This window comes from Strigops habroptila (genome assembly GCF_004027225.2).
Source record: "Strigops habroptila isolate Jane chromosome 13 unlocalized genomic scaffold, bStrHab1.2.pri S16, whole genome shotgun sequence".
In the NCBI taxonomy this organism is placed as follows: Eukaryota; Metazoa; Chordata; class Aves; order Psittaciformes; family Psittacidae; genus Strigops; species Strigops habroptila.
This window is the reverse complement of record NW_022651054.1, coordinates 5,167,140-5,192,437: the sequence shown is the minus strand read 5'-3', so window position 1 is coordinate 5,192,437 and position 25,298 is coordinate 5,167,140. Positions and strand designations below refer to the sequence as shown.

Here is a 25,298-nt window from a genome sequence, read left to right as displayed (position 1 = left end):
AACTGCTCATCTCCATCACCAACAACCTCTCTGGGGGAACTTATCAGTGTCATCAATTCCAACATGTTTTCAGCACGTGCTTAATATGAAACCTGTTCTTATGACCTTTTCCCAACCAGGCTGTTTTTCTAACTTAAGGACCTCATCAAAAACATCCCGCGCTCGATACCTGGGATCCTCCAAGCCCATGTGTGAAGGAAAGCAGCAAACCAGGCTCGCTTTCTCCAGGGGAAAGGCAAGATGATAGAAAAGCAACGAAGGAGAGAGAGAAACAACAAAGAACCCTAAAACATCCTCCACTGCCCCCAGGAAACCAGCTCATTCCCAATACGCCCCTTAAAATGACTTTCGGTGAAGGAAGATCATTACATGTGCATGGGAGGACCTTCTGCTGCTGGGATATACCCTGCAAACACCTCAAAGCAAAATGCTGAGACACAATGCAGTAGCCCTGCCTGCACAGAGGCCACTGCACGCAGCCGGTACCCCAGAACCTACCTGGCACAGTGATCTGGATGATGTCCAGCTCGTCTGGCTCGATTTTTATCTGCCTGATCCCACCCAGCTCTCCTGAGGTACCTATCGGGGAAAGGCAATGGAAGGCGATCACCACTAGGAACCAGCAATGTGCCACATCTGCCCACCAGTGTGGGCAGGGAAACCACAACCAGCTGCCACTTCAGTGCCAGCCAAGGAGGCTTCAGCCAAGGAGCCCAGTGGCATCAAGCTCACAGCAGGGAGATACCCAAAGGGCACCTGTGGGCATGGCCTCTGTTGGTGTCCTCAAACCAGCTGCCAGCCCTCGTTATGTGCTCATTTCTTGGCTTTCTTCACTTAAAATGAGCTGGGTCCCCAACAAGCATTGGTGGGGATGCAGGAGGAGCCATCTCCAGTGGGTGCTCCAGGCATTTTTAATGCTCCCAAACTCCTGCCTGGGACATGCCCCTTGGCAAACCCATGCTCTGGGAGGGCTGAGTGCAGCCACATCCCATCAGGACATGACCAGCTGAACCCTAGCAAAGTTCAGCATGGTTTGAACCCATCTGCCCCAGGAGGATGCTACATGTGGTGCTCAGCCCAGCTGCCTCTTATCTCCAGATAAATTTCCCCACTTGGGGTAGGACTGACTCACTGCAAGGGGCTGAGTCACAGCTTGCAGCTTGGGCAGGCAGGATAGGGACACTCCATGTGGCATTTCAATGGATCCAAGCCCCTAAACTTTGGGAAAAGCATTTCCTTCTCACTTGCAGTGCTCAGAACACTGACACCACTGACTTCTTGTGACCCAACTGTGGTGGCTTTCAGGAAGAAGGGATCACAGAGACTGAAGACTTCCCTTAGCTTTGCATTCAATAACATGCTCATCTCATTATTTCAATTTACACACTTCTGTGGCCCAGCTGAAGCGTCACAGGGTAAGAGCCTTCATCTCTCCATCTATCAAATGGGAATAAAGTCCTTATAGAACTATGCCATGGGGTAACCAGGTAACTGGTGCCGCACACCCAAATTACTTTGCAGGCAGCTTTCTCTATGCCCTCCCCCCAATATCACTATTTTGCAAGAGAAAATGAATTATTCCTCACCTGGTTCACAGCTTTCAGAAACACTACACTTCTCGGACCTGGAAGTGAAAGGCAGACAAGAGAGGTGGTTATGGTGCAACCAGAGAGCTTCAAATCCTGCAGTGAGCATAGGACTGGTCCTGGCAGGAGGGAGAAACACTGCAGCCCCTGTGATGCCAGGCAAGGGCTGTGGAGGGGTCCCTGGGGAACCCTGGGCATCCACGGTCCCAGCAGCGGCACGGCATCTATGGCTGCAAGGGAAAGCCACAGCCTGCAGGTTTCTCTGCAAATAAGCCCTGCTCCCAAACCCTCCCTGGTGCTGCACCACTGCTGGTAGCAGCCCTGCCTCTAGGCACTGATGGATGTAACTGCAGCAAAGAGTTCCTGAAAGCAAGAGGGGTTTTAAGCCCGAAACCTGGTTGACTCCATCCCTTTGCAGCAGAGAGGAGTGTATAAAGCATCATTACAATGTGGTTACTCATGGAGCTAAAGCAAATAGGGAGGAAGGAAAAAAGTCAATTGATTTGGTAAATATTTATTCTGCTCAAAGCTTTTCTCCCCTGAAAACTGGGCGCTATCCCAAACCCATGTCTACAGTTAACTTCACATGCCTAGGAATTTACACAAGGTGTTCAGCATCCAAATGAGATTACTTTGCATTCTCAGGACATGTTTGCTTTCTGTCTCTCTCTTTCTTAAACAAGAACAACCACGGCTCTTTGGCAGTAAGGGATGCAAGGGACAGCGCTGGAAAAACACACTCCTCCATGCTGCTGGTCCTTCAGGGGGAAGGAAAACCCTTCCGAGCCAGCACCACATCCCTGCTGGCTCAGGGGAGATGTTGAAAAGCACTTCTCTCACCTAAATCCACTCAGCAGCATCAGCAGAACAAACTAGAGGCAACGCAAAGGAAGCCAAGAGTGCTCTTGAAATGTTCTTCTAAATGTGGTGTGGGTAAAAAGGGTCTCTGGTCTAGAAAGTATTGCATATATTACCTAGGAGCCTTGGGAAGGGTTTTAAACTCCCACGTCAGGTCAAAGTCAACCTTTCACTAGGAAAACTTGGGAGGAGTTTTCCTGGGGAGTGTGTTACCCCTCACAGTGCCTGGCTCTTCTCCCTGGAGTATCTGGCCCTGAACTGGACTCTGACCTGGGTGGACCACTGCTATGGAAATGCTCTGCTCCTGCCAGGGAACAGATGTTTCTCATTTGCAGGAAGAACAAAGTGGGATTTCAATAGCCAGCTCTATTTTCCTGCAGGTAGGTGTTATCAATGCATTGAGAGAGTTGAGTTTACCCCTGCTGCAGACAAAGCAAGCTGTGCACCACCCTTGATTGATGACTCCCTTTGTAACCAGAGGTGCACATGAACCTCAGGGTCCATGGCCCAATTCAGTGTGCACACACACACAGTGAATCAGGAACAAGGCATCTATACACACAACTAGGCTAAATTCTAAAGGGACCCTTCAGGTTGTGCCAGGGTTACACCAGTGGAAGCGGTTAGCCCAGCCCAGTCCGCATCCCAGCACCATCATGGGGAGGGCAATCCAAGCCACCCCTAGAAACACTATTTTTCCCCTATAGGGTTTTCTACAGTGTTTTTACTGCTCCATGCCACCTGTACCTGGCCCAGAGCTGGAGTGCAGGTGAGATGGGGACAGTGCAACATCAATGAGGGCTGTACGGGGACCACAAGCCTCTGGCCACCCCTGGAGCTCTGCAGCGGCAAACCTCAGTTCCCACCCCACAGCATGCTCCCAGCTTGTTATCTACCTATTGCTTTGCAGAAACCAGCTCAGCATCCCTAATATCCCGTCCTGCCACCTTCTTGTTTCCAGTCACACCAATTTAACTACACAGTGGGATCTTCTGTTGCAAAAATTAAAACTGTCCTAATTGCAAATGTTAACAAATGAAGGGGAAAACGAGGAGCCTCAGGCCAGATTTCAGCCCCGCATTGTGCTTAGAGGCCAGTGGTATCTGAAGCATCACTGTTTCTCTTGGCACCCAGTGTATATGGGATGCTCTGCTGCTCCCCGAGTCTAAATGCCTCCAGACATGGAGCAATTCAGCAAGGTGCAGAGAGCAAAAAGTGGCTGAAGAATGGTTTTGTGGCTAAGCTTTAGCTGAGGATCCTGGAGATCTGGGTTTAATTCCCTGTCACGCCAGTGAAGCACCTCAGGCTGGGACCCAGCCCAACCAAGTTCCCATTGCAGACATCTCCAGATGAGGCTTTCATCCAGAGTCCCTTCATTATTGGGAAGAGAAACAGGCACTTGTAGGGTGTGATTCCTCTAGCCCATTTAAATGGTTGGAAAGGGCTGAATCACCCAGTGCACTGGGCTTGCTGCTGATGAAAGGGGCTGGAGTCACTCAGCCAGCCCTGGTCTCTCAGGGACACCCAAGGTAGCCACCCCCAGCCTGCCTCTGTGCTGCAAGACCCTGCTTCACAGCACAGCATTTGGGGGTGCTGAGCACTGACCATTTCAACCCATGTACGATACTAATACACAGAGCAAACCATCAGCCACAGAGACCTGGTCCAGGCAAGCCAACCCAGCTACCCATGACCTCAACATCCTTCCCATGATCATGGTTGACTCGTCTTCACTAAAACCACTGAGGTGAAGCCACACATCTGAGGAGCCACCTCCCTTCGCAGAGCTCAAACATAGCATGGCTTGTATTACACCAACAGCCCTCACGTGCAACGGTGCAAGGAAGCAGCAACAGGATGTTGTGTTACAGTGCTGGCTGAGGGTGAATCCTTAGGCCACACTCTAACACTGGAGATCACTCCTGCAGATAATCCCAGTCTGCACGGGCACAGCCCCAATTCCATCAGTTTTGTACAAAATAAGTTTTTGTACAAAAAAGCTGTGAGGGTGCTGAGGCGCTGGCACAGGGTGCCCAGAGAGGCTGTAGCTGCCCCATCCCTGGCAGTGTTCAAGGCCAGGTTGGACACAGGGGCTTGGAGCGAGCTGCTCTAGTGGAAGGTGCCCCTGCCCGTGGCAGGGGGTTAGGACTGGATGAGTGTTAAGGTCCCTTCCAACCCAAACCATTCTATGATCCTATGAAAATCAATGATTCCAAATTTGGCTTGCAAAAGGCCAGGGATGCTCAGCCAGCTGTACCATCACAGTGGGGTTTTAGAGAGGCAGGAAAGCAAATGCCCTTCTAGCCACCCACCTTCCCACCACGCTACCTACACCACCTCCCTGATTGCAGCTTACTGAATTGTACCCATCACACCCTCCCCAACCAGCGCATGAAGCAATAACCTGCTGTGCACGTTAGTGCCCCAAAAAAAACCCTCGGAGGGATGTCACTTTGCAGTGGCTGGGGAGGAAGCATTTCTTACCTGCTGTTGGCCTGGGAGGTCCCCGCCAGGTCCAGCACAGCCCCACGGTGTGGCTCGGGGGAGATCTCCCCAGGGGGGCTGGAGGGCTCCAGCTTGGTTGGGTCTTTGGTAAATTTGCTTCCTGATGCCAGGTATGGGTTGGAAGGAAAAGCAAAAACCAGAATTAGCAACCAGAGATGCAAATGATGCAGCTTTTCCACCTCCACTTGTTTCCTCCTCCCAGGCCCAGAGCTGAGGTCAGGGTGGGGGACAGCTTTTCATCTGCTTGCAAAGAGAAGGGTGCAGATTTCATTGGGTTTACACATTATAATAACAGCAAAATACTTGTTTAAACCTCTGTATGTCAGGGTGTGCTGGGAAGCCTTCCCAGGGATGGAGCATCCCAGGAAAGGGCTGGCTGCCAGGCCAGGATGCTGAGAGGTTGGAAAACCCAGTCAGGGCCAAGCGCCATGGACCAGTGCTGCAAGAACAAGCCCCAGAGTGGGGAGAGCCCTGTCCCAAGGGAGGAGATGTGAAGCACTGGACAGGAACTCAGCAAAGCCCAGAGCAGTAGTGACACAAGCAGCCCTGTTCTGTACCCCCAACCCACATGCATTGGGAGAAATCTCTGCTGGAGTGACACAGAGAGGGACAAAAGCATCCTGTCACCATGAAAAACATCCCCTCTCCCTTCTCTATTCCTCAGCAGCCTGAAAGAAGCTGAAATGAAGTCTCAGCAATGACCTTCAAGATGAAAAGAGTGATCTGAAGGCACGGTAGGAAATAAAATCAGGCAGGGAAGGTGAGCAAAGAGCTGAAGGATTAGTGCTGGGGGAAGGAAGGAATGAAATTACACCACAGGGCTGCAGAAGCCACATAGGTGTCTTGTTAAATAGCTGCTGCCAAAGGCCCTTCAATGGTCTCAAAGCGCCATAGCGATATTGCCACTCTCCTAAAAAACATCCCATCCATGGGAACATGAAGTCTATTTCCTGTCGGCTCCAGCCCGCAAGGAAGGGCAGGGCTCTGGCAATGGGAGCAGCACCAATATAGAGCCTTAAAGACACTATTTATCTACCAAAAGTCCAAAAGGCTCCTTTTAATTTGTGCTTTCTATGGACCAAATCTTGTTCTTGCAGCAGTGAAGCCTGCCTGAAGCTGCTACCCAGGGGAGTAGCAAAAATAGGTTTCCTAGCAGTGGTGGGTATTTTAATTAAAGGGTGAGCAAAACTGTACAGGGAAGCTTTGGGATACTTTGCAGTTGGCAACTTAAAATACAGCTCTGCTCAGAAAATAGTGTCTTTGCAGAAATGGCACCTCCTGACTCAGCAGATGCTTTTTTTTCCCCCCTGCACAGTCAGATATGCTGACACAAATCACAAAAACACAGGTTTAAAGTGTTTTGCTTCTGGTAGCCCTGCAGGGACCAGGCAGGGGAGGGGGAACCACCATCCACCCCAGTCCTGCTGGGTTTGCTTCCTCATCTCCTCATTTCCACCTGCACCTCCCTGCCACATAACCCCCGAGCTCACAGGACAGAGCTTCCCATCAGCAGCTCCTGAGCTGAGGTACAGATGCCTGCCCATGGATACCATGCAACCATGATGGATTTGCAAGGAAAACCCAAGCATCCCAAGACACAGTTCAGCACTTCATCCCTTGGGGGGTGTGGTGTGTGGTGTGTTAGAGCTTAAAGAAAACTTTTTCTTGAGAAAAAAAGTCATTAATGTGGCTGGAGACAAAGAAATCCCCCCTATAGAGGCGTGATGCTGAAGGTCCCCTTTGGGTGGCTCTGGCGCATCGTCCCCAGGGAGCACCTTCGGGTTTGGGGCTGTCATGGGGCCACAGAGGTTAATCTGGCTGGTGAAGATATTTGAGGAGGTGTCTGGAAAGCTGTCAGCGTGTGGGGTTGGTGGCCTGGGGGAAAAACCCCAAACAGCCACCCAAAACACGTCTTTACTTGCCAGCCAAGCCCAGGCAACCTGGGAGCGGGGCTGGGAAGTGACAAATTCGGGTACAGTGCCATGTTTAAGACAGGTATCAAGGTGGTGGGATGGGGGCACCAATTCATGTCTCCTTTTATTTGTCAAGAAGCACTTGGCCTGGTTCCTCCAGCACAAACCAGAAGCAGTAAAAACGCAGGGCAAAGAAAGCCAAAGAAACTCCCTCCCTGGGGCTTTGTCACTGGATTTGTGTTGTTTGTCTGTTAAAAACAGTCAGCAGCTGAATGATGCTAGCACTTCCCAGCCAAAAAACCAGAGAACGATTTACCAGTGAGCAGTGATTTTAGTTCCTCCTGCACGCACAGAAACATGCTGTGTGCTGGCTGTAGCTGCAGCTCAGCCTGGCACAGGGAGCCAGGGAATTCTTGCCTTAACCCTCAAAACACTATCTAAGGGGCACACAGTGCGTGCACCGACACCAGGCAAAGATAAACTCAGCATGCCTGGGTGTAGGGCACAGTCAAGGCTTCTCCTCATTGAGTATAATTGCATGTGTCCTGCACTTCTGATGCTTAAAGATGACATTATTTCAACCCTGCTTCTCTGGATAATCTTTCAATTTGGTGGGCAATAAATCAAAGGATGTGGAGAACGTACCTGTAAAAATTCTCTCGTCAAACATCCTAGGAAGAAAGGGGAAAAAAGGGATTAGAAAGAGGTGCTTCTAATGACTGAATTTTAGGTTTTATTAATGAACTACATTAAACCAAGTCAAAACAGTAATTTTATTCATTCGCTAAAAAAAGGGAATGAATTTTTCGGCTAAAAAGCGCCTTATAGCCTATTGTGCAACCAAGCAAACTTACAGCATATGCTTTTTAACTAAATCACCTTTAAATCTGCTTATAAGTCATTCTCTTAATTTAATTATTAAATGAAGCACTATAGGTTGGCTTTACCAAAAGAGACAGGACTGAAGTAGCTGTTGCTGGACCTTCACTTCAGGGCACAGAGCACCGACCAGATGTCACCCATCTCCTGAATATCATATTTTAGTGCCACACACAACTTTGCTCATGGGAACAAAGTGTATCAGGGCCACATCCCAGGGCCTGATCCACTCTGGCACAGCCCAAGCACTGCAGGACAAAGTGGCTCCTCCACCGGCTGACATCTGGAAAGCTAATTCCTTGTAGGATGCCTGAGTCCTGCTAATGTCAGTATTTCAGCCCTCTTGGGAGCCTTTCTGCACCATGGTTTCACACCTCTAGCAGGAGAATAACACAAGTGCTGTACAGGCAGGGACTGAATTAATATGTTATAAGGCAGATTTTCCTGACAGACAAACAAAGAGGGGTTGCACAGCACAGAGATAACCAGGATAACATCCGCTCCTCCTACTCCAAAGTAAATGCAGACACCAAGACACAACACCCTGCTTGTAGGCAATATATCCTCATCATCATATACACAGGATGCCCGTAAGTGGTCACCACAAAACATGGTGGAGGGGAATCCCTGTACATTGTGAATATGGATGTTCCTCCTCCCACCTGGAGGCACCACTCCCATCCACCAAATGCCACTGCGCCATAATCAGAGGTCCCATTACCACCTGAAATGCTTGGGTGGCACCAGCAACGTCTGTATGGACTTACAACAGGGTGGTGGGGTTTGGGGAATGACTGTAGTATGGCCAGCCCTGCCACATCCTCACAAACAAGGAGAGAGGGATAGAAAACAGAAGTCTGGGTGAGGGGAAAGAGCTAAACAACTCTAGTTCTTTTCCATAAAAAGAGGGTAAAACGAGTTTTGGCTGTCAAAACCAACCCTGTGATGATGGAGAGAACAGCTTAAATTCCTGAGCCCCTCAAGGCCATGCACTCTTCCTTGCCTTCCTTGCCACCTACCTTTTGATGACAAAATGGATGTTGTGCCTCTCCTCCAGTATCCGCTTGAGTTTGGGGACGCCGTAGGTGCAAGGTCTTTTGAAGGGTATTTTGTCTGGGATGCCGATGATCTCCACCGCCTCAGGGTCACAGGCAATCTTCCGGTACGGGACAGGGACCATGTGGTCTAACCCCAAGGCTTCGGCTGAAAGGTGAACCCATGGTTTTCACTTAAACACGCGCTTTTCCTTCTACAGACGATAAAATGGAGGTATAAAGGCTTGAACTTGAGCAGAGTGAGTGCCTCCTGCCCTCTGCTTGTCTCAGAAGGGGAGCCCCAGGAGCAGTTCATAGAATGAATCATAGAATGGTTTGTGTTGGAAGGAACCTTAAAGCTCATCCAGTTCCAACCCCCTGTCACGGGCAGGGACACCTTCGACTAGACCGGGTTGCTCAAAGTCCCATACAACCTGGCCTTGAATGAGGCAAGGGGGAGACAATGGAGGTAGAGATGAGACAACAAGGAGACAGTGCAGCAGCAAACGGTATCCTCCAAAACCTCCAAATGCAACCAGTGTTGTTCAAACCAGGGCTGCAGTGGCCCATGGCCGATCCCCAACCTCCCTGTGATTGCAGCAGGTTCCTGAGCTCACAAGTTGCATAGCACATATGTAGATTATAAGTTAGAGAGCTCACCTATAGCCTGTACATAACCCACAAGTTGCACAGCACATACACAGGTTTTAATTTACAAGGCTCATCTATAACACATCCATAACTCATGAATTACACAGCCTGATGGGGATAGTACAGGCAACAAACTCTGGCCCATCAGCCCATTCCCAAGTTATTTCCCAAGGTTACAGTTGCCCAAACACCCAGGAACTAACCCAAAAGCACTGCCCGTGGCAAGGGGAGCACCAATGATACCCATAAGCCATGCAGGTGGAAAAAAAGCAGCTACAATCACAATAACCTTCTTTTTTCCCTGCCATGTGAGTTGAAAACGGCTGCATGTCACTGCTCCCTCTCACCCACAAGCACCGGTGGTGCCCAGGTGCTCTGATCTGGCGTTCCACACTTCAAACCAGGGCTGCTTTACAGTCCAGCTATAAATTCCTTGATGGTAGGGGGGGGTCCAAATGGAAATATTGACATAACCTTCAGCAGACACCCAGAGCCTGGGAGCTGCTGAGCTAAATGTGTTGGGAAGAGAAGGGAGCTCTAGCATATGGCTTCTGCTGCTGTGTTAGGGAACAAAAATGATTGCTATATAATGATATGCAAACCACAAGCACTGCAGATGCATAATGGGATATTAACTCCTACTCACCATATCTGCTGTTAAACAGAATTTGCACGCACTCCCTAAGGGTGTTGATATCTTCAGTTTCTTTTATAAAACTGTCCCACTTATCTATCAAAACAAAATACAAGAAATAAGGAACTTCCATATGGTTTGTACACAGCAGATGCACTTTTCTCTCGCGAAGCGCTGGGAAGCAGGAACAAGACTTTGCTGCTTTAAAAATAATGATTTTCCTCTTCCTGAGTGGATTTCGCCAGGCTGGCAAAGAAGGTCTGGGCTTCCCCAGCCCCAAGCAACCTCCTCTGCAGCCATGCATGTGCAAAGCAGATTCCTCAGGAATGACCCCATAAAACTTCTCAACCCTGAAATGAAAGACCCTCTGGGACAGAGCAAACTCAACCTGAAACGCACCTTTCAAAGGCATGGCCATTTCACAGAGGAGCTTTTTCAACTCTTAGTCTTTCCCAACTTCCCCGCCCATGTTTTTATTTCTTTTTAATGCAGGCAGGCAAGGGTTTTGATGTAAAAATGTCAACATTTTTAGGTTGCATTTCCCTCGGGTGGGGTGGAGGTGGGGAAATGGCAGAGTCTGCTCCCCACTGCTGGTCCCCCTGGGCACTGCTGCAGAATCACACTGGGGTTGGTGGGTTTCAGTTATTTTGAACTAACACCAAGCTTTCAGTGGGTATTTGCTGTTTGCAGTTTGGGCTCAACGGCCTCACCCAAAGCTGTGCCTCAGTTCCCTGTGGGAAGCAGGGATGGGATTTCCCAGCCGGCCAGCAGTGCTTGAGGACCAAGCACTGTGGAGATGGCAGGAATGGACCCAAGCAGGGATGAAGGTCTTGGCTGTGACGCTGAGATGTTGCAGCAAATAAAACCCCCACTGCAGCACTTCCAGCACTGCCAGGTCCCTGCAGAGCATGGGGAGAGATGGGGCCAGGGAAAAACCCTGAATCTAAGAGGTGGCTGCTGGCGACCTCCAATATCAGAGTGGGATACGGACCTGTCTTGTCATGGACGATGGAGAAGAGGATGCGCTTAGATGAATGCACGTTCTGGATGAGGGGACCTCCAGAGACCGACGATTTCTGTCCTGGACAAGAGGCGAGACAAGGAGAAAGGGCTGATGAGATCCCGACCGATGCTTCGGGCACCCGAACAACACCCTGTGTGCTGTCCCTTGCTGGTGATGCTGACTTGACCCTTCTGGCTCTCCTCCATGCACCCTGGCCTGTGAAAACCCGGTGGGGTCCTGGCCAGACTGAGCCCCCACCATGATCATTTCCCTCTCATGCCTCATGGTTCAGCATCCAGCATTCAAGGGTAAAACCAGAGGTGCATCCCATCGGCACCTCACAGGCAGCCGGGGAAGGGCTGGGATTCGCTCATCTTCATATGGGCCAAGCTTTGCACCGACTTTCATCCGAGGACCACCAAAACACCCAGTCAGTGCCAGGGGGGTGCCCTCGTCTGAGAGCAAACTCCAGGCTATTACCACAGCAGTCGCTGTACTCCTGTGAGGAAGGCACCTTCAGCTCTCCCGCGGGCCTGGGCAGCAGCGCCTCGCTGGCCGCGCTTGGCCCGGATGACACCTCTTGCTTTAGGTCCACGGCCATCTGAGTTGGCAGCGAGACGCCATATAAGAAGTTGGTGACAGTGACGGTGTCCTGGCTGCAGGGTTTGGCCATGGGGCCGTTGGCACCAGAGTCTCGTCCACCCTTGGGTGTGAGGGAGGTACAAGTCAACTCAACACTGGGGTTTGGGTCTCGGCTGGGCTCATCCGCTGGCCTGAGGGGATGGAAGGGAGAAAAGAAGGGAAAAAACGGGTTCCTTTGGGTTCATGGCACTGATAAGCCTGGACAAGCAAGGGTGTGGAGGGGGAAGGACAAGGCCAGGTTGGACAAAGCCTTGGGCAACATGGTCTAGTGTGAGGTGTCCCTGCCCATGGCAGGGGGTTGGAACTAGATGACCTTAAGGTCCTTTCCAATGCAAACCATTCTTTGATAAGGAGAGTGGAACATGCTGCACTGCGAAGCTCTCTGTTTCAGAAATTACAGCCATCATTCAACCTCTTGAGCTTCTTCAGGCATCTGGACCATTTTTGTCTTCTTTAAATGGAGCAGGTTGGTCTCATGGTTCAAAGTGTTTATATTAGCTAAGTGTTTATATTAGCTATGACAAAACTGCCTAGCCCCACAGCCTGGTGAGTTTAAGGAGTAAAATGATTTGTGTGATCATGACTATTTGACTGCATTGCCTGTCCCAGCCCTCAGGATGTATGTTCAAGGGGACCTCACTCAGCCCAGGGATGAGCTTCAGATTGAGGAAGCTTGCAAGCTTCACATGAGACAGGCGGCTGCGAGCTCACAGACGGCTCAAATTCTGTGTCCTACTTTTAGCTGTCTCAGCCTCATTTTCCACAAGTGCCGAGCCTTCAGAGAAGGTATTTGGTAGAGCTCAGCATTTCTCTGAATGGATCCAAGGTGCTGCCAGCCAGGCAAACGCAGGGGGAAAGCACCCAAAAACTGATGAGTCCCTTGTGAAAACATGGCCAAAATGGGGAGATGGCCCTGCTGTGGTCTCCTGCCTCCCTCCTTGTCTGGTGTTAAAAACCCCATTTCGGCCTGAGAAGAAGCTTGCAGCATTTACACTGGAAATCCCTCTGGAGACAGAAAAGCACTTAGCTTACCGCAGCGGAAATTTTGGCAGAGACACATAAAGTGCTGTGGTTAATGGGCACGTTTATGTGCTCTTATTATAGGAACAAGTCTGAAATGGTCTCGAGCCACCCGACACTGATGAACCTCTATGCAAGACTGGGTTTGGCATAGCTGGTCCCAGGTTTCTGGGTCTGGGGGAGAAGATGGAACATGGGAAGGACCCTCCTGCCTGCTCCACAAAAAATCTCTGGCATCCCAAGGGCTTGCTGCCCTCCCTACCCTTGGGGACCCCCAAAATTACCTTTTCAGCCTGAAGCGGATGCTGTGGCTATGCTCTAGGATGGCCATCAGGGACTTCACATCATACTCCATGGGTTTCTTGAAGCTGATGCCCTCAGGCAAACCAGCCACCGCCAGCGAGCCTGGCTCTTTCAGGAACCTCTCATAGGGCAAAGGGACCACGCTGCTCTTCCCCACAGCTTCACCTGAGGAGGGGACAGAATTACACACTGATGGACTCCCTGTGCCCCCAACCATGGCTGAGCCGCGCTGGAAGAGCAAGAGATACCAACGGATATGTTAGGAGAAGAAAACCTGTTCCTACCTCTGCACTCAGCATGCAAGGCCCTCCAAGCACTTTCTAAAAGCACTAATTAATAAAAAGCTCACAAAAGCCAATAAGCAGATGTCTCATCTTTTGGGTTGCACAGTAAAATCCTCAGTTGGGGTCACTTGGCACAAGCCCACCCCACGTGCCACTGAAGGATGTAGCTGCCGGCATGCCAGGAGGGAGCCGAGAGCTAACAAAGGAGGCTAAAGGGCTCGCACTGATTTTTATCTCATGTTCAGTGAGATACTCCGGGAACCTTATTTTCAGTCGGTTTTCTTATTTTACGTCCTGGAAGAATGGAAAGTACTTTGATTGCTGCTGCTGTCAGGCAGCCTCGGTGCACTTTGAAAGACAAGGGAAAAAAACCCAAACCCAGCAGTCTCCCTCCACCCTACTATTCACTGGCAGCAGGAACATCAATACACATCAGCACAGTTGCCTCCAGCAGCCCAGACATCTCACCCACTCCCCTAGATGACGGCCACAGAGTCCTCCCATGTCCCCACTACGTGGGGCTGGCTCTGTTGTACCTCTGACACCAAAATCTCCCCAAGGAGTTGGGAGCAAGCTGCTTCCCCTTCCCCGGCAGCAGAAGACAATCAGCAAGCATCACAGCTATACAGAGATTTTCTAAACCAGCTAAAAAGCCCACATATGCCCAAACTGGGGATGCTTACAGAGTTCTCCAGGCAAGACACCATAGGAAAAGCAGCTCTCTGTGGAAAAATTACTTTGGATCCAACTCGAGTCACTGCAACCAATAAACCTGGTGCTGAAAGCACGAAGCAAGAAGAAACAGCCATGAAGGAATGCAACCTGTCTGGCAAAGCAGCGTCCAGATGCAGAACATCTGGCCACATGGCAATGTATCTGCGCCTTTGTCTCCAAGATTGAGGGGCAGGCAGAGGAGATCATGGAACATTCAAATAGTAGTAGGATTTTATATTGTTGATTCTCCTTAAAATCTTTTTTTCTCTCTTCTTTAAAAACCAAACACCAAAAGATCTTACTCAAACCCTGGAAATCTTGTGATGCTGTCAGCAAGTCCTTATTAAAAGCGATTCCTTCAATATGTTCTTTGAAGGAACGCATGATAACTAACAACACGCAACTTCCACGAGCCATCAAGGTTCCTTATAGGCAGGATGGAGAATGTTTTAATTAAGCCAATAACAGAAGCTTCCAAACGAACCTTTGAACCACAACATCATGCGTACACTTTCTACAAGCTGACGGTTTCCCTGTCCCGATGCACCAGCTCTAGCAGCTTTCCACCTCCTTCCATCACCTCTCTTTGTGATGGGGAAACGCTCCTGATGCCCAACAGTGGCTCTTTATGAACCCAACACTCAATAACTCCCCAAACATATTTTTATGGGAAATGCGTTACTGTCAAAGTGACCTTCACCAAGCCCCACGCTGTCGTGCACAGGCTCACGGTTTAGCTAAAGAGAGACAATAATCATCATAATGCCTGTTTAATAGAAGCCAGCGGTAATCAGTCATCCTGTTGGTGTGGAGATTACCCGGCTCTGGAGGGAATACGCGAGCTTTTTGACTGAGCATTTGCTAAGATTTTTTGTTTCCAATCCCTGTTGATGGGAGGCGACTGAAAGGATGAAAAAACAAACCAAACAAAAACCCATAGGAAAGATAACTCTTAATTTCAGACAGTTCTCTCAGTGTTGGAAACAGAATCGCCCTGGGACACTGATTATCTCCTGTGGTATTTCTCCGCACTCAACCAGGAAAGGCTCTTTCCCAGTGGACAAGCCAGGAGGGGAGCATTCACCTAGTGGGTTTTGCCATGAAGCAGCTCAGGGCTGGAAACAGCTGATCCTACTGAATCAGCAGCAAAGGCAGAATCACACCCAGTGCCAGAATTACATGCAAAGCCAGGCCAAAAACAGTGGCCCAGGGATGCTCAACCTCCTCCTGCTATGGCAATGCTGGCCACCCTGGTTTGGGGACCCAGCCAGCTTGTCCCCATGTACATCCGTGCACCTTGACAAGGTAAAGAACATTACAAACTCATCCCAACAGATGGCCTGCCTGCTTCGTACAACCGCACAGATGCGCCCTGATCAAGCTTTTTTATGCAGTTATATATTTATGGTATGTCATATATGAATAATTCCCATGTACCCAAGAGGCCTGCAAAGCCTCCGAAACGCCCTCCCCACCCCATTCCCTTGGCTCTTCTGCGTTGCTCCTTCCTTCCCACTTGGGTCCAATCTTTTGAAGCCAGAGAGAGGATTTGATAACCCCCATTAACAGGAATATTGCTTCCAAGCCCTTTAAGTGGTTTCAGAAAACCACAGCGACTGTCTGTCCCTGAGGAAGGGATGCCATCTCCCTCTTCTATCTGTGAAGCCTGTGGCAGGCGCTGGTGAGGCGAGTGCTGAACATCAGCCAGCAGCAGCAAATCCTGCCTGTGAGCACAGGGCAGTGGTGGGAGCATTCATTACCCCACTCCCATCGTGTGGAAGTGCCCATTCCCAAACCCTGCACACAAATAGGGGCAACACCTAGGCTTCAGGCTCAAGGAGACCCGCACAGCTCCAGCAAGGCTCAATAGCACACCCCAAGTCCCAAATGGTGATGGGGAGCTTCACTCCAGAAAGCTGGTCCAGCCACACAGCCTGAACTACCCCAAAGCATCATGCTGGGCTAATGCAACCCACTGAGCATTACGGGGGAATACTGGGGCTCACCACCCCATTTTCACAACACCACTTTGCTTTTCCTACTCAGGCCAGCACGGCCCTACAGGTGCTGCTGGGGGATGACCTGGGAGCATGGCCACTACCTCCAGCCACTCCATGAGAACCTCCCGAGTGAGAAGCAGGAGCTGCTGCGGCTCGAGCCTCTGCAGATTGGGCCTGGAGGGAGCTCTGCAACCCACTGGGTTACATATCAACAGCCATATGGTCATCTACATTTTAATTGCAGAAGCTTTATTGCTGGGGATGATGCATGTGCTGGAACAGCACCAGCTTGTCTCTTGGAGCTAGGGCCGCCTGCTAGAAAAATCATCTTTTTTCCTTTTAAATAGACTTGCTAGGGAAAGGGATGAGAGAATGCAGAGCCCCAGCAGTGCTTGTGAAAGAGGTGCTGCAGACACAGCATCAGGCATAAAGGTGTGCTTGAAAAATCACACTCAAGCCATGGCAGAGATTGCTTCCCCCAGCACAGGGATTGGTTTTGCCCAATTTGGGGCACTGGGAAGGGACGAAGCAGTGGCCAGATCCCATCTCAACACAATGCTAACCCTACACAGGAGCATGTCCCACCACACTGCCCCTGCCAGGCGCCTGCTCCACTGCCAGGGAGCCAGGCTGGGGCCAAAAGCCGCAGCCGACGGCGGTGGCGGGCAGAGCCCCGGGGGCAATCCAAATGTCCAAATGGAAGCGTGAAGGTTCTTACTATAAAGCACATCAAACACTTCCTCTACCATCTTCCTGAGGAGGTACACGTCTGATCCCTGGTCCGGGGAGACCCTGAGCACGCTTCGCCCGCATTCCTTTGCCTTCTTCTGCCCCTCTGCATCCTGCTCCTTCCTCTGCTGGACTCCTGCAGGGGGGAGAAGAGAAAACACGAGATGCTGCAATGAGAAGAGGGTTCATGGGTGATGCTGCTCATGCTTCTGAGCGGCTGTGAAGTGATCAAACCCACTGGCCAGGTAACACCATGTTTAGCCAGGGCTGAATGCATCCCAACCCACCAAACCCCAGGCAAGACAGGGTCCCATTGGCACCAGGCATGTGCCATCCCAGTCCCCAGCTAGCATAGTGCCACAAACCCAGGCAGCCCCGGAGGTACAGGGGAAGGTGCTGGGATAGGCAGTCTTCCCATCGTGGGGTTGGTGATCCTGTGCGTGCTCCCCCTTCCCTGGTTTTACCCACTTAGCTGCACTGAAACTGTTGTGATTAATTGGGCAGCACATTTCTTTTCTCTGGTTTCAATCTGCTTAGCCTTCAATCTCTCAGGAAAAGAAAATCCGCCTTTCTCAGAGGCTTTTTACCCTTCAGCATCACGTAGCTTGGTAATACCAGCTATTTCCTGCTAATTTCCCCCATTAAACCTCAAATAAAGCATATCTTCAGCAATGACTTCCTTGCATCTCTAAACGCACAGAAAATTAAACACTACAAGTGCATTATTGCCGTTCTATCCAAAGCAATTCACAAGGGATTTTCGGTGGCGAAGGACTAATTCCTTCATCATCCTCGACAGGCTCCTGCTGGTGATCAGCCCTGGATGCTGCCAGGCAAGCAAGTAGGAGCTTGTGGATCCCTCCTCTGGAAACAGCCCGTGGCTGGGGCATCATGGGGATGGGTGCGAGAGCCACCCAGAGTACCTCAGAACTAGACATAAGAAAGGGGACAGCCACCCAACACCACACAACCCCTGGACAGCCTCCCACAGCACAGGGAAACGGGCCCTGGAAAACTATTTTGGGGTGTTTTACCAAGGTGATGCAATGCATCTGCATCCACATCCTCCTACGACTGACTCTCCCTTCGCCTGGGCACTAACTCTCCTCCATTGACATTAATCCTGATCACTGTCAAGTTCCCCCGTGCACCAGGAAAGGCTGAGCCAGAGGTTCAGATAAAGGAGAGCGTTCAAGCAAGGTCCGCGCACCCAGAGAGATAAGAGGCTTCTTACATCTCCCAGCGATGTCTGCTATAGATTAATTCAGATCCTTTCTAAGGGGGCAGCTAGACCATAAATCAGAGGCACTTCCAGGGATGCTTTCCACTGCGTGCCAGTTGTAAGAGCTTTATGGAGTGGAGTTGAGCCTGGGCCATTTATAATTCAAGACAGAGTTATCACGTTTCACCCTGTCTCCGGCATCAGTCGCTTTGCCCGAACCCCATCGTCAAGATTTTGTGCTTTCAGCCAGATGCGACCATTTCATTTTGACGAAGGTGCAAATGAAACCAAAGGAGAGGGGAGTCAGGGTCTAATGTTCGGTGCCTTGCCCCAGCACAGCAGTAGGTCACCAGCCACAATATATATATTTCTAAAAGTGATATTTGCAGATGCTCATCAATATTGTGAGCTCTAAGGAGACACAGTTGGTAGTTAATATACAAGAGGGAGCTTCCTCCCGTTGGCCACCCTGCTGCTGTTCACCACTTGGGTACCTCCCTGCCTCTGATGCGAGGTGGAAAGGGGAGGCAGAGGCGCCTGCAAATGAAGGAAACATCCTTGAAACACCTCCTGTCCTGCAAAACATGATGCAGGATAACTAACAGCTCTCCCAGGTGAAGGTGGCAGGCAGCTGCCCACACGGGCAGGACAGAGGGGCAGAGCTGCTCCTGCAAAGCCATGCTGGCTCACCCCGCACACCTGCAGTAAACAACCCGAGCAGACAGCGGCCCTGGCAGCTTGACAGTGCTGATGTTTTCACTAGAGTGAGCCCTTCCCGAGCAATCTCTCCAACGGATTAAGCACCAATATGGTTTCTGTCAACACCATGCATGTGCACAGTCCCCAGCACCACCAAAGCCAGATCCCATCCCAGCTCCTGCATGGAGTGGGGAAAGCAGCGGTTGGCATGCCAGGAATGATGCTGCCCAAGAAATGCATGTCTCCATTCAGGAACAGGTTGCCCAGAGAAGCTGTGGCTGCCCCATTCCTGGCAGTGTGCGAGGCCAGGTTGGATGGGGCTTGGAGCAACCTGGTCTAGTGAAAGGTGTCCCTGCCCATGACAGGGGATTGGAACTGGATGAGCTTTAAGGTCCCTTCCAACCAAAACCATTCTAGGATTCACAGCACTGCTCCCACCTCACCCTCAGCTCCCAAGCTAGTTTTGGGGAGCCAGTAGGCACGGACCTGGGGAGAGAGCTGGGTGCCAGCATCACAATATTCAGGGCTGCAACCAGCCACACACATCCCTGTGATACCTGGTGACTGAACTGAGAGTGGGGGACCACAGCTCCTGCTCAAGGTACCCTCAAAAAATAAGCAACTCCACAACCAACACTCCCAGCTCCCACATCCATCCCTGTTTTTCAAAACTAGGAAAAAAGCCTTGGCCTAAGAAAGCCTGTCTGCTCCTGCGGGACCACTCGGAGAAACTATTTCTGCTAAGTCCTCAAAAGCCACTCCAGAGCACCAGCAGTGCTGCCAGGGAGCAGAGCAGGCATCCAGCCTTGTGCCACCCTATCGTGCTTTCCGAGAGGAGAGCTGGGAAGGGAGAGGGTGCAGCCATGGTTCCCATCCGCTTTCTCCATCAAGTCAAACACCTCTCAGCCCCATGGACAGACAGAGCTCCAAACCACAACCCCTCTGTGTGCAGTGCGGGTCCCAGCTGGCACAACTGGAGCACCAACCTCGGCACGGGGAAGCCCGCACCGGTGGGGATACTCACTGCAGAACTTCTGGAAGTCGGCCTGCAGCTCCTTGCGGGCACTGAGGAAGACCCGTCCCTTCTCGGTGCCCACCACGAAGGCGTTCTCCTCATGGACGGCGATGCAGGCCACCTCCGCGTTCAGCTTGGAGAGCGCCGAGCACTGCAGGAGGCACTGGGTCAGAGCGGCTGTGGGATCATCCCCCCTTGGCATACCCTGCCATTTTCCAGTGGGATTTTGGTCTTCCCATTAAAAGATTCCCCCATCAAAAGCAATGTTCTGGTTTGGGTCAGAATTTCATGGGTTTTATGACATCCCCTAAACACTTTACAGCTCTGGAAAGGTATCCAGCTGAGTGGTGCTTTGCTGGAAAACAAGAACTATTTAACCATTATTTTGCTTCACTTTTTCCTATCCTAAAAGTAAACATTTTACAGCATTTCTTTAAAAGAAAACATTCCTGTTAAAAAAAAAACCTCAACCAACCAACCAACAACTATTTGTATTTTTCCACCAGCTCTAATGAAATAAAGAGCACGGGAATCTTATTTCAGCTGCAGAACACTAATATGGTCAAAGTCTGGATTAGTCGAATGATTCTTCTTGTACAGTTATGCAAAACATTAAAGAGATGGAAAAGACTTCCTCCATTAATCCATTTTACGTAATGTGCACTTCCTGCTCTACATAATACACATCTATACGTGTTTTTATTATTATTTTTTATATTGTAATAGTTACACAGTGCTGGTAACCTGAGTTATATTCCCATTGCTACATCACTGACACTATGAAGATGCCATTCCCAGGTCACGATTTAAATGGGTAAAACGGGGATGTTCCCATAAGCAGCTCTGTTAGACACATTGCCTGCCACCATGGAGGGGCTGGGGGATGCTGGTAGCCAGGGAGGGAGCAGGACAGGGAGCAGGAACCCATGGACCAGCTCCACTCTGAGCTATCTTCAGTGAGCTTAGCTTGTGTGGGCTTAAACTAGTCTCTATATTGGGTCATTTTACCTCCTGCTCACCTTCTTCGAGAAGGAGGTATTGAATCACAACCCCCAAAAAGGGTATTTTTAAGAAACCTCCTTTCAAAAACCCGGTAGCAAATAGAAGTATTTTGCTCAAAAAGCCCAACACTCCAAAACTAAATACAAAATCTAAGGGATGTGAGATTTGGAAGCAGACCAAATCCAAACCCTAAGCCCATTTGGTGACATGCACGTGGCCTCGTGGTAGGTTTAGCACACACTCAGGCAGCCAGGCTTCAGTGGGTGCAGTGGGGCACTGGAGAAGCACTGGATTAAAGGCTGAATTTCAGGAGCAGCCTGGCCCCCTGGCCTGGGTGTAAGCACGTAACAAGGACTGCAGAATAATGTATATTCATTAAGAAGCCAAACTACGATAACATGATTTGCTGTAGGGGATGGCACGTGTATAAATCATCAAAGCTGCTTGGCGTGCGTCAGCTCCGAGGAACCTGCTCCTTAGTATGATGGTCAAAGAGAAGGAAACTAGTATTAGGGAGGAAAAAACCCCCTACCTGCGTAGAGAAGATGCATCCAAGAGAAATACATTAAATATGACTTGGCTTTAAAAAGGCAAGGCTATTTAGCATGTCGCATTGCATTAGACATTTGTTACTACACACCCACTTTCCCTTCTTGATCACATTCACAGTTAAAAATATGATTAGCTCTGGTCCACAAGACTTAATCCAGACAGTTATCTTGTTTATGTAAGCATGGCTGACTTAGGCAAGGTTTCCACTGGGAATTCTACGTCAAAAGATATGAAAGTTATTTTCTTTGTTCTCGGAGATAAAAGCCATTGTTCTCCTGTTGTGTAAAAGCTCTTGGTAACATTGGTAAAACATCAAGAAAGAAAAAAACCCAAGCACCCTACATTCGGTTGATACCAACATAAATATTAATGGGAAAACAATACACCTCTGAGATTAACTTGGGCTGACTTTATGATCCTTATGGCTGTCAGGGTGGGAGAGGGTTTTTATTTCCTGGCTCCAGGAGCTCCCTGGGCTTTCCCAGGGAAATGGGATGAGCTTGACAGCCCTTCTGCTTCAGCCCTACTTCCAGCCAGCCTGTTAAAGAGAGGTGAAAGGAGGGAGGGGGATAGGGATGCCACCGGCCTCTTACCATGGAGTCTAAGGCAGACACTAAGCTGCTGATGATTTCGTCTTTCTGGGGAAAAACCATATTCCACTGGCCAGCTCTGGAGGTGCTGAGAGTCACATCTAAAGGCTTCCCTGCCAGGGCCATATTCACCTGAAAACAGAAAAATAAATGAGATACTCATCACTGTTACTAACAGGGAGCCAAAGCTGAGCATCACCAATGCAGCCTCACCACCAGCGCATGCCATGGGCTACAGCATGGATACACAAGGGACCAAGGCTGGAACCAGCCTGAGCCCCATGTTCCCCACATCTCCTCTGCTAAAGGCAGATAATTACAGACGTTGCTGAGCCATAACCAAACCCTGCAGCCAATGCTGTATGTCCCAGCAGCAGCCAGGTCACCTCTGCCCTCGGGAGCTGATGCTGTGTGTCTCATTAGTGGCCAGGTCATCCCTGTCCTCGGGACTCACCCCTGAGGAGATGCCACCACTGCACAGGGCACACCGGGCTGACTGTATGGCGGGACACCCCAGATGAGCAGGCTGTGACCATGTCGAGCTGGAGGATGTGGCGCTGAAGAGGACACAGAGTGTCCAAGCCCGTGCCTGAGCTCTGAGCACAGCAGAGAGCAGGGCGTGATGCATGCGTCCTCCCAAGGACACCATGCTGGTTGTCCTAGTTCTTCCCCCACTAAACCATGGGCAAGAAGAGAGTTGGCACCCAAAGGTGTCCTTGAAATGGTCCAAAGCCTCAGGGTGCTCTGCCTTCATCCCAAGGGAGAGAGACAGCTCAGGGGGAGGGGCTCTGTCACCAAATCATCCCACCCTGCAGCTCCTGGGGGATCGTGCTGGTGGGAGCAGATAGGCAGTGCAAAATGACCCCGCATCCGAGAAGGGCCTCAGCCCCAGGACCTCCATCCCTCACTGTAAAACAGGGGAAAACGGGAGAAAAATGCCACATGCGCAGCAAATCCACCAGGTCTCTGTGCCCTGGTGCACACATGGCCCACGGTGATGTTGATGCTGCAGGGGAAACTGAGGCAGGGGCTCACCCTGCATAAATCACCCCACTTGCCATGCTGGGGCACCCACAACTGATAGAGCATCATCCAGCACCCAACACAGTCCCTCCCAGCTATCACCCCTCCATCCGCAGGGCGCTCCGACCGGCTTTAATCCTGCGAATAAAGGGTGACAAATTAGCCGGAGCCACTCGAACTGGATCGTAAATCATGTGCTTGCAAGCGGATAAAAGAGGCTGGAGAATCTCTAACAAGGCCAGACGGGCAGGAGCCGGGGAATATGAATGAAGCTGCCTGCACATAACTTGATTTGCGGCTCAGCCGATAACCGAGGCCGCTTGGCCCTGCTGAAAACCAGGGTTAAAAGTCAACAGCAAAACCCCAAAGTCACCTTCCTGCCCCGGTTCATACCTGTGCCCAAGCAGAAGGACTGCACACAAAGCAGCTGCCTCATGCAACCCAGGAAATGGTGGATTTTGGCCCAAAAGAACAAGTTTCCCCCATGACGGTGTCTCTGCAGCTGCCTGAGCACATATAGGGTATGGGCTGATGAATGTGCCCTCGACCCTGCAAAATCTCACTTTTATGTGAGCATGTAACAAGGAAATGAGGTGGAGACAATTCCTTGTTAAACAATAATGACTGACTTTCAGAAATGGCTCTTGAAGAGACCTCCAGGCTGGTTTCTCCTTCATCACCAGCTGGTAAGAGAAGGCAAGCAGTGCTGTGCCTCACCAGTGCTTGTGGATGTCAAAGCCATAGCTGTGCCAGCACTTGTGCCACACTGACAGCCACCCAAATTCCCCTGACGCACAGCTGACACTTCTTAAAAATGCTGACAGACAACTCTCCTCCACTAGGATGATACTGGGGGAAAAAAAAACCCAAACTAGGCATCAGCTTGGAAAATAAAGCAGGAAACTGAACACACAGTCCTGCAGCCTGGGTGCTACCACCCTCTGGCACAGCCCCCCAAATATCCCCATGCTGATGGGGATTGATTCATGTTCACCCTGACAGGGCTCTGCCAGGCACCTCCATCATGAAGGGTTGCAGCAACGCCAGGAAATGGTCTGCCCTGCTCCAGCCCTGCCGCGTATGGATGGGCAGACAGATGGATGGACAAGGAACCATTTCCTGTGTGAGCTCCTGAGCAGCTGCGTGTGCAGGGAACTCAACATCCCTTCTTTAAATCGATGCTGTGCTAATAAGAGGTGCCTTATTGCAGCGGGCAGGGAGCAGTGAGGTGTCTGTGGTGCTGATACTGGCCCTGAGCTGCTCTCCTGGACACTGAGCAGCTGCAACACTGGGCTGGGGACCAGACATCACCTGGGGAACGCCATCGGAAAGGACTCATCCAGGGAGCATCACTCCCTTCTTAACCCCCCAACAAGCACTCACTTAGAAACTGCCTTTTTTGATGCCTGTATGTATTTCTGAGTGTCCTAATTATTATTAAATGTAACTGCTATGACATGGATGTTCTTGTTGCCTTTTGGCAGTGTTTTGGAGAGCTGGTCCCTGCCTCAGCGGGGCTGCTTGCAGCCCCTTGGAGAGCTCAAGCTGCACCAACCTGCTCAGCCAGGCTTCCCACAGGAAGCAGCACTTACTGGGAAGAGATGCTCCTCCCTTGGCTGCGAAAAGCAAAGCCATGAGCTGGATCTGGCCCCAGAGGGGGAACCAAAGGGAAACATCATAGGGAAGTGGGGCAGGGTCCCTGAACTCCCTCCCTACCTGCTTCTTGCTCTGCAGGAGACCAGGACAAAAATAACCCCCCTCACCTGGCTGATTGTTTAATAAGGAAAAGGGAGAATCACTCAACAAGAAAAAAAATCACAATAAAAACATGACTCAAGTAAAACGACAGGACTTCAAGGGATGGGGGCACACACAATATTCCTGTAAAGCTTCTAATCACTTGTGGTCACAAAAAGCGGTGACAGCAGATTTAGAAATGGGGGTAATAAAAGGGAGGAAAAAACCTTCACAGCAAGCACTAGGCTTATTCAAATCAAATTAAGACGTACGGCTTGAAGTTGTTTGTCTAATCAAAGTGAAAGTAATCTTTAGGAAAACTGGGGTAAACCATTCTTACAGCAGTTAGGGCCAGCAGCAGGGAGCGAGTGGGGTAGGATGGGTGAGAGCATCCTTCCCCCCTTCTCAGGGCTCCACACACCTGCCCTGCTGAAATCCCACCAAGGGGCTGATTTCACACAGTGGGGCTCAGCTCCAGCTCCAGCCCCAACCCACCTCTGCACACTGAGTCCCAATCCCAGGGGCACAGGGTGACTCAGGGACTGTCACACCACTGTCATGGGTCCAAAGAAAACATTTGCAGATTGGTTTTATTGTCTCAATACTAAAACAAATCATAAAATTATTATTTAATTTTACTATTATTTATTTCTCCCCCCCAAATGAGGCTTGCAGGGGACAGGTGTGCCGGCACAGGATACCG

At 50.4% G+C, this 25,298-nt stretch overlaps 1 protein-coding gene across 3 annotated transcripts in view; it reads right to left on the bottom strand.

Annotated features, from left to right (window-relative positions):
- The window catches only part of GTF2IRD1 (GTF2I repeat domain containing 1), a 64,895-nt gene that overhangs the window by 20,784 nt on the left and 18,813 nt on the right, over window positions 1-25,298 (bottom strand). For all 3 annotated transcript variants that reach the window (XM_030472802.1, XM_030472800.1, XM_030472801.1), the window contains exons 2-13: window positions 21,839-21,967; window positions 19,701-19,842; window positions 16,745-16,891; window positions 13,010-13,193; window positions 11,544-11,836; window positions 11,052-11,141; window positions 10,073-10,156; window positions 8,761-8,944; window positions 7,508-7,533; window positions 4,929-5,049; window positions 1,587-1,624; window positions 499-579 (exon numbers count right to left, since the gene is read on the bottom strand). In XM_030472802.1, coding sequence (XP_030328662.1) covers window positions 499-579; window positions 1,587-1,624; window positions 4,929-5,049; window positions 7,508-7,533; window positions 8,761-8,944; window positions 10,073-10,156; window positions 11,052-11,141; window positions 11,544-11,836; window positions 13,010-13,193; window positions 16,745-16,891; window positions 19,701-19,842; window positions 21,839-21,961 — 1,513 coding nt within the window. In that variant the 5' untranslated portion in view covers window positions 21,962-21,967. The remainder of the gene's footprint in view (window positions 1-498; window positions 580-1,586; window positions 1,625-4,928; window positions 5,050-7,507; window positions 7,534-8,760; window positions 8,945-10,072; window positions 10,157-11,051; window positions 11,142-11,543; window positions 11,837-13,009; window positions 13,194-16,744; window positions 16,892-19,700; window positions 19,843-21,838; window positions 21,968-25,298) is intronic.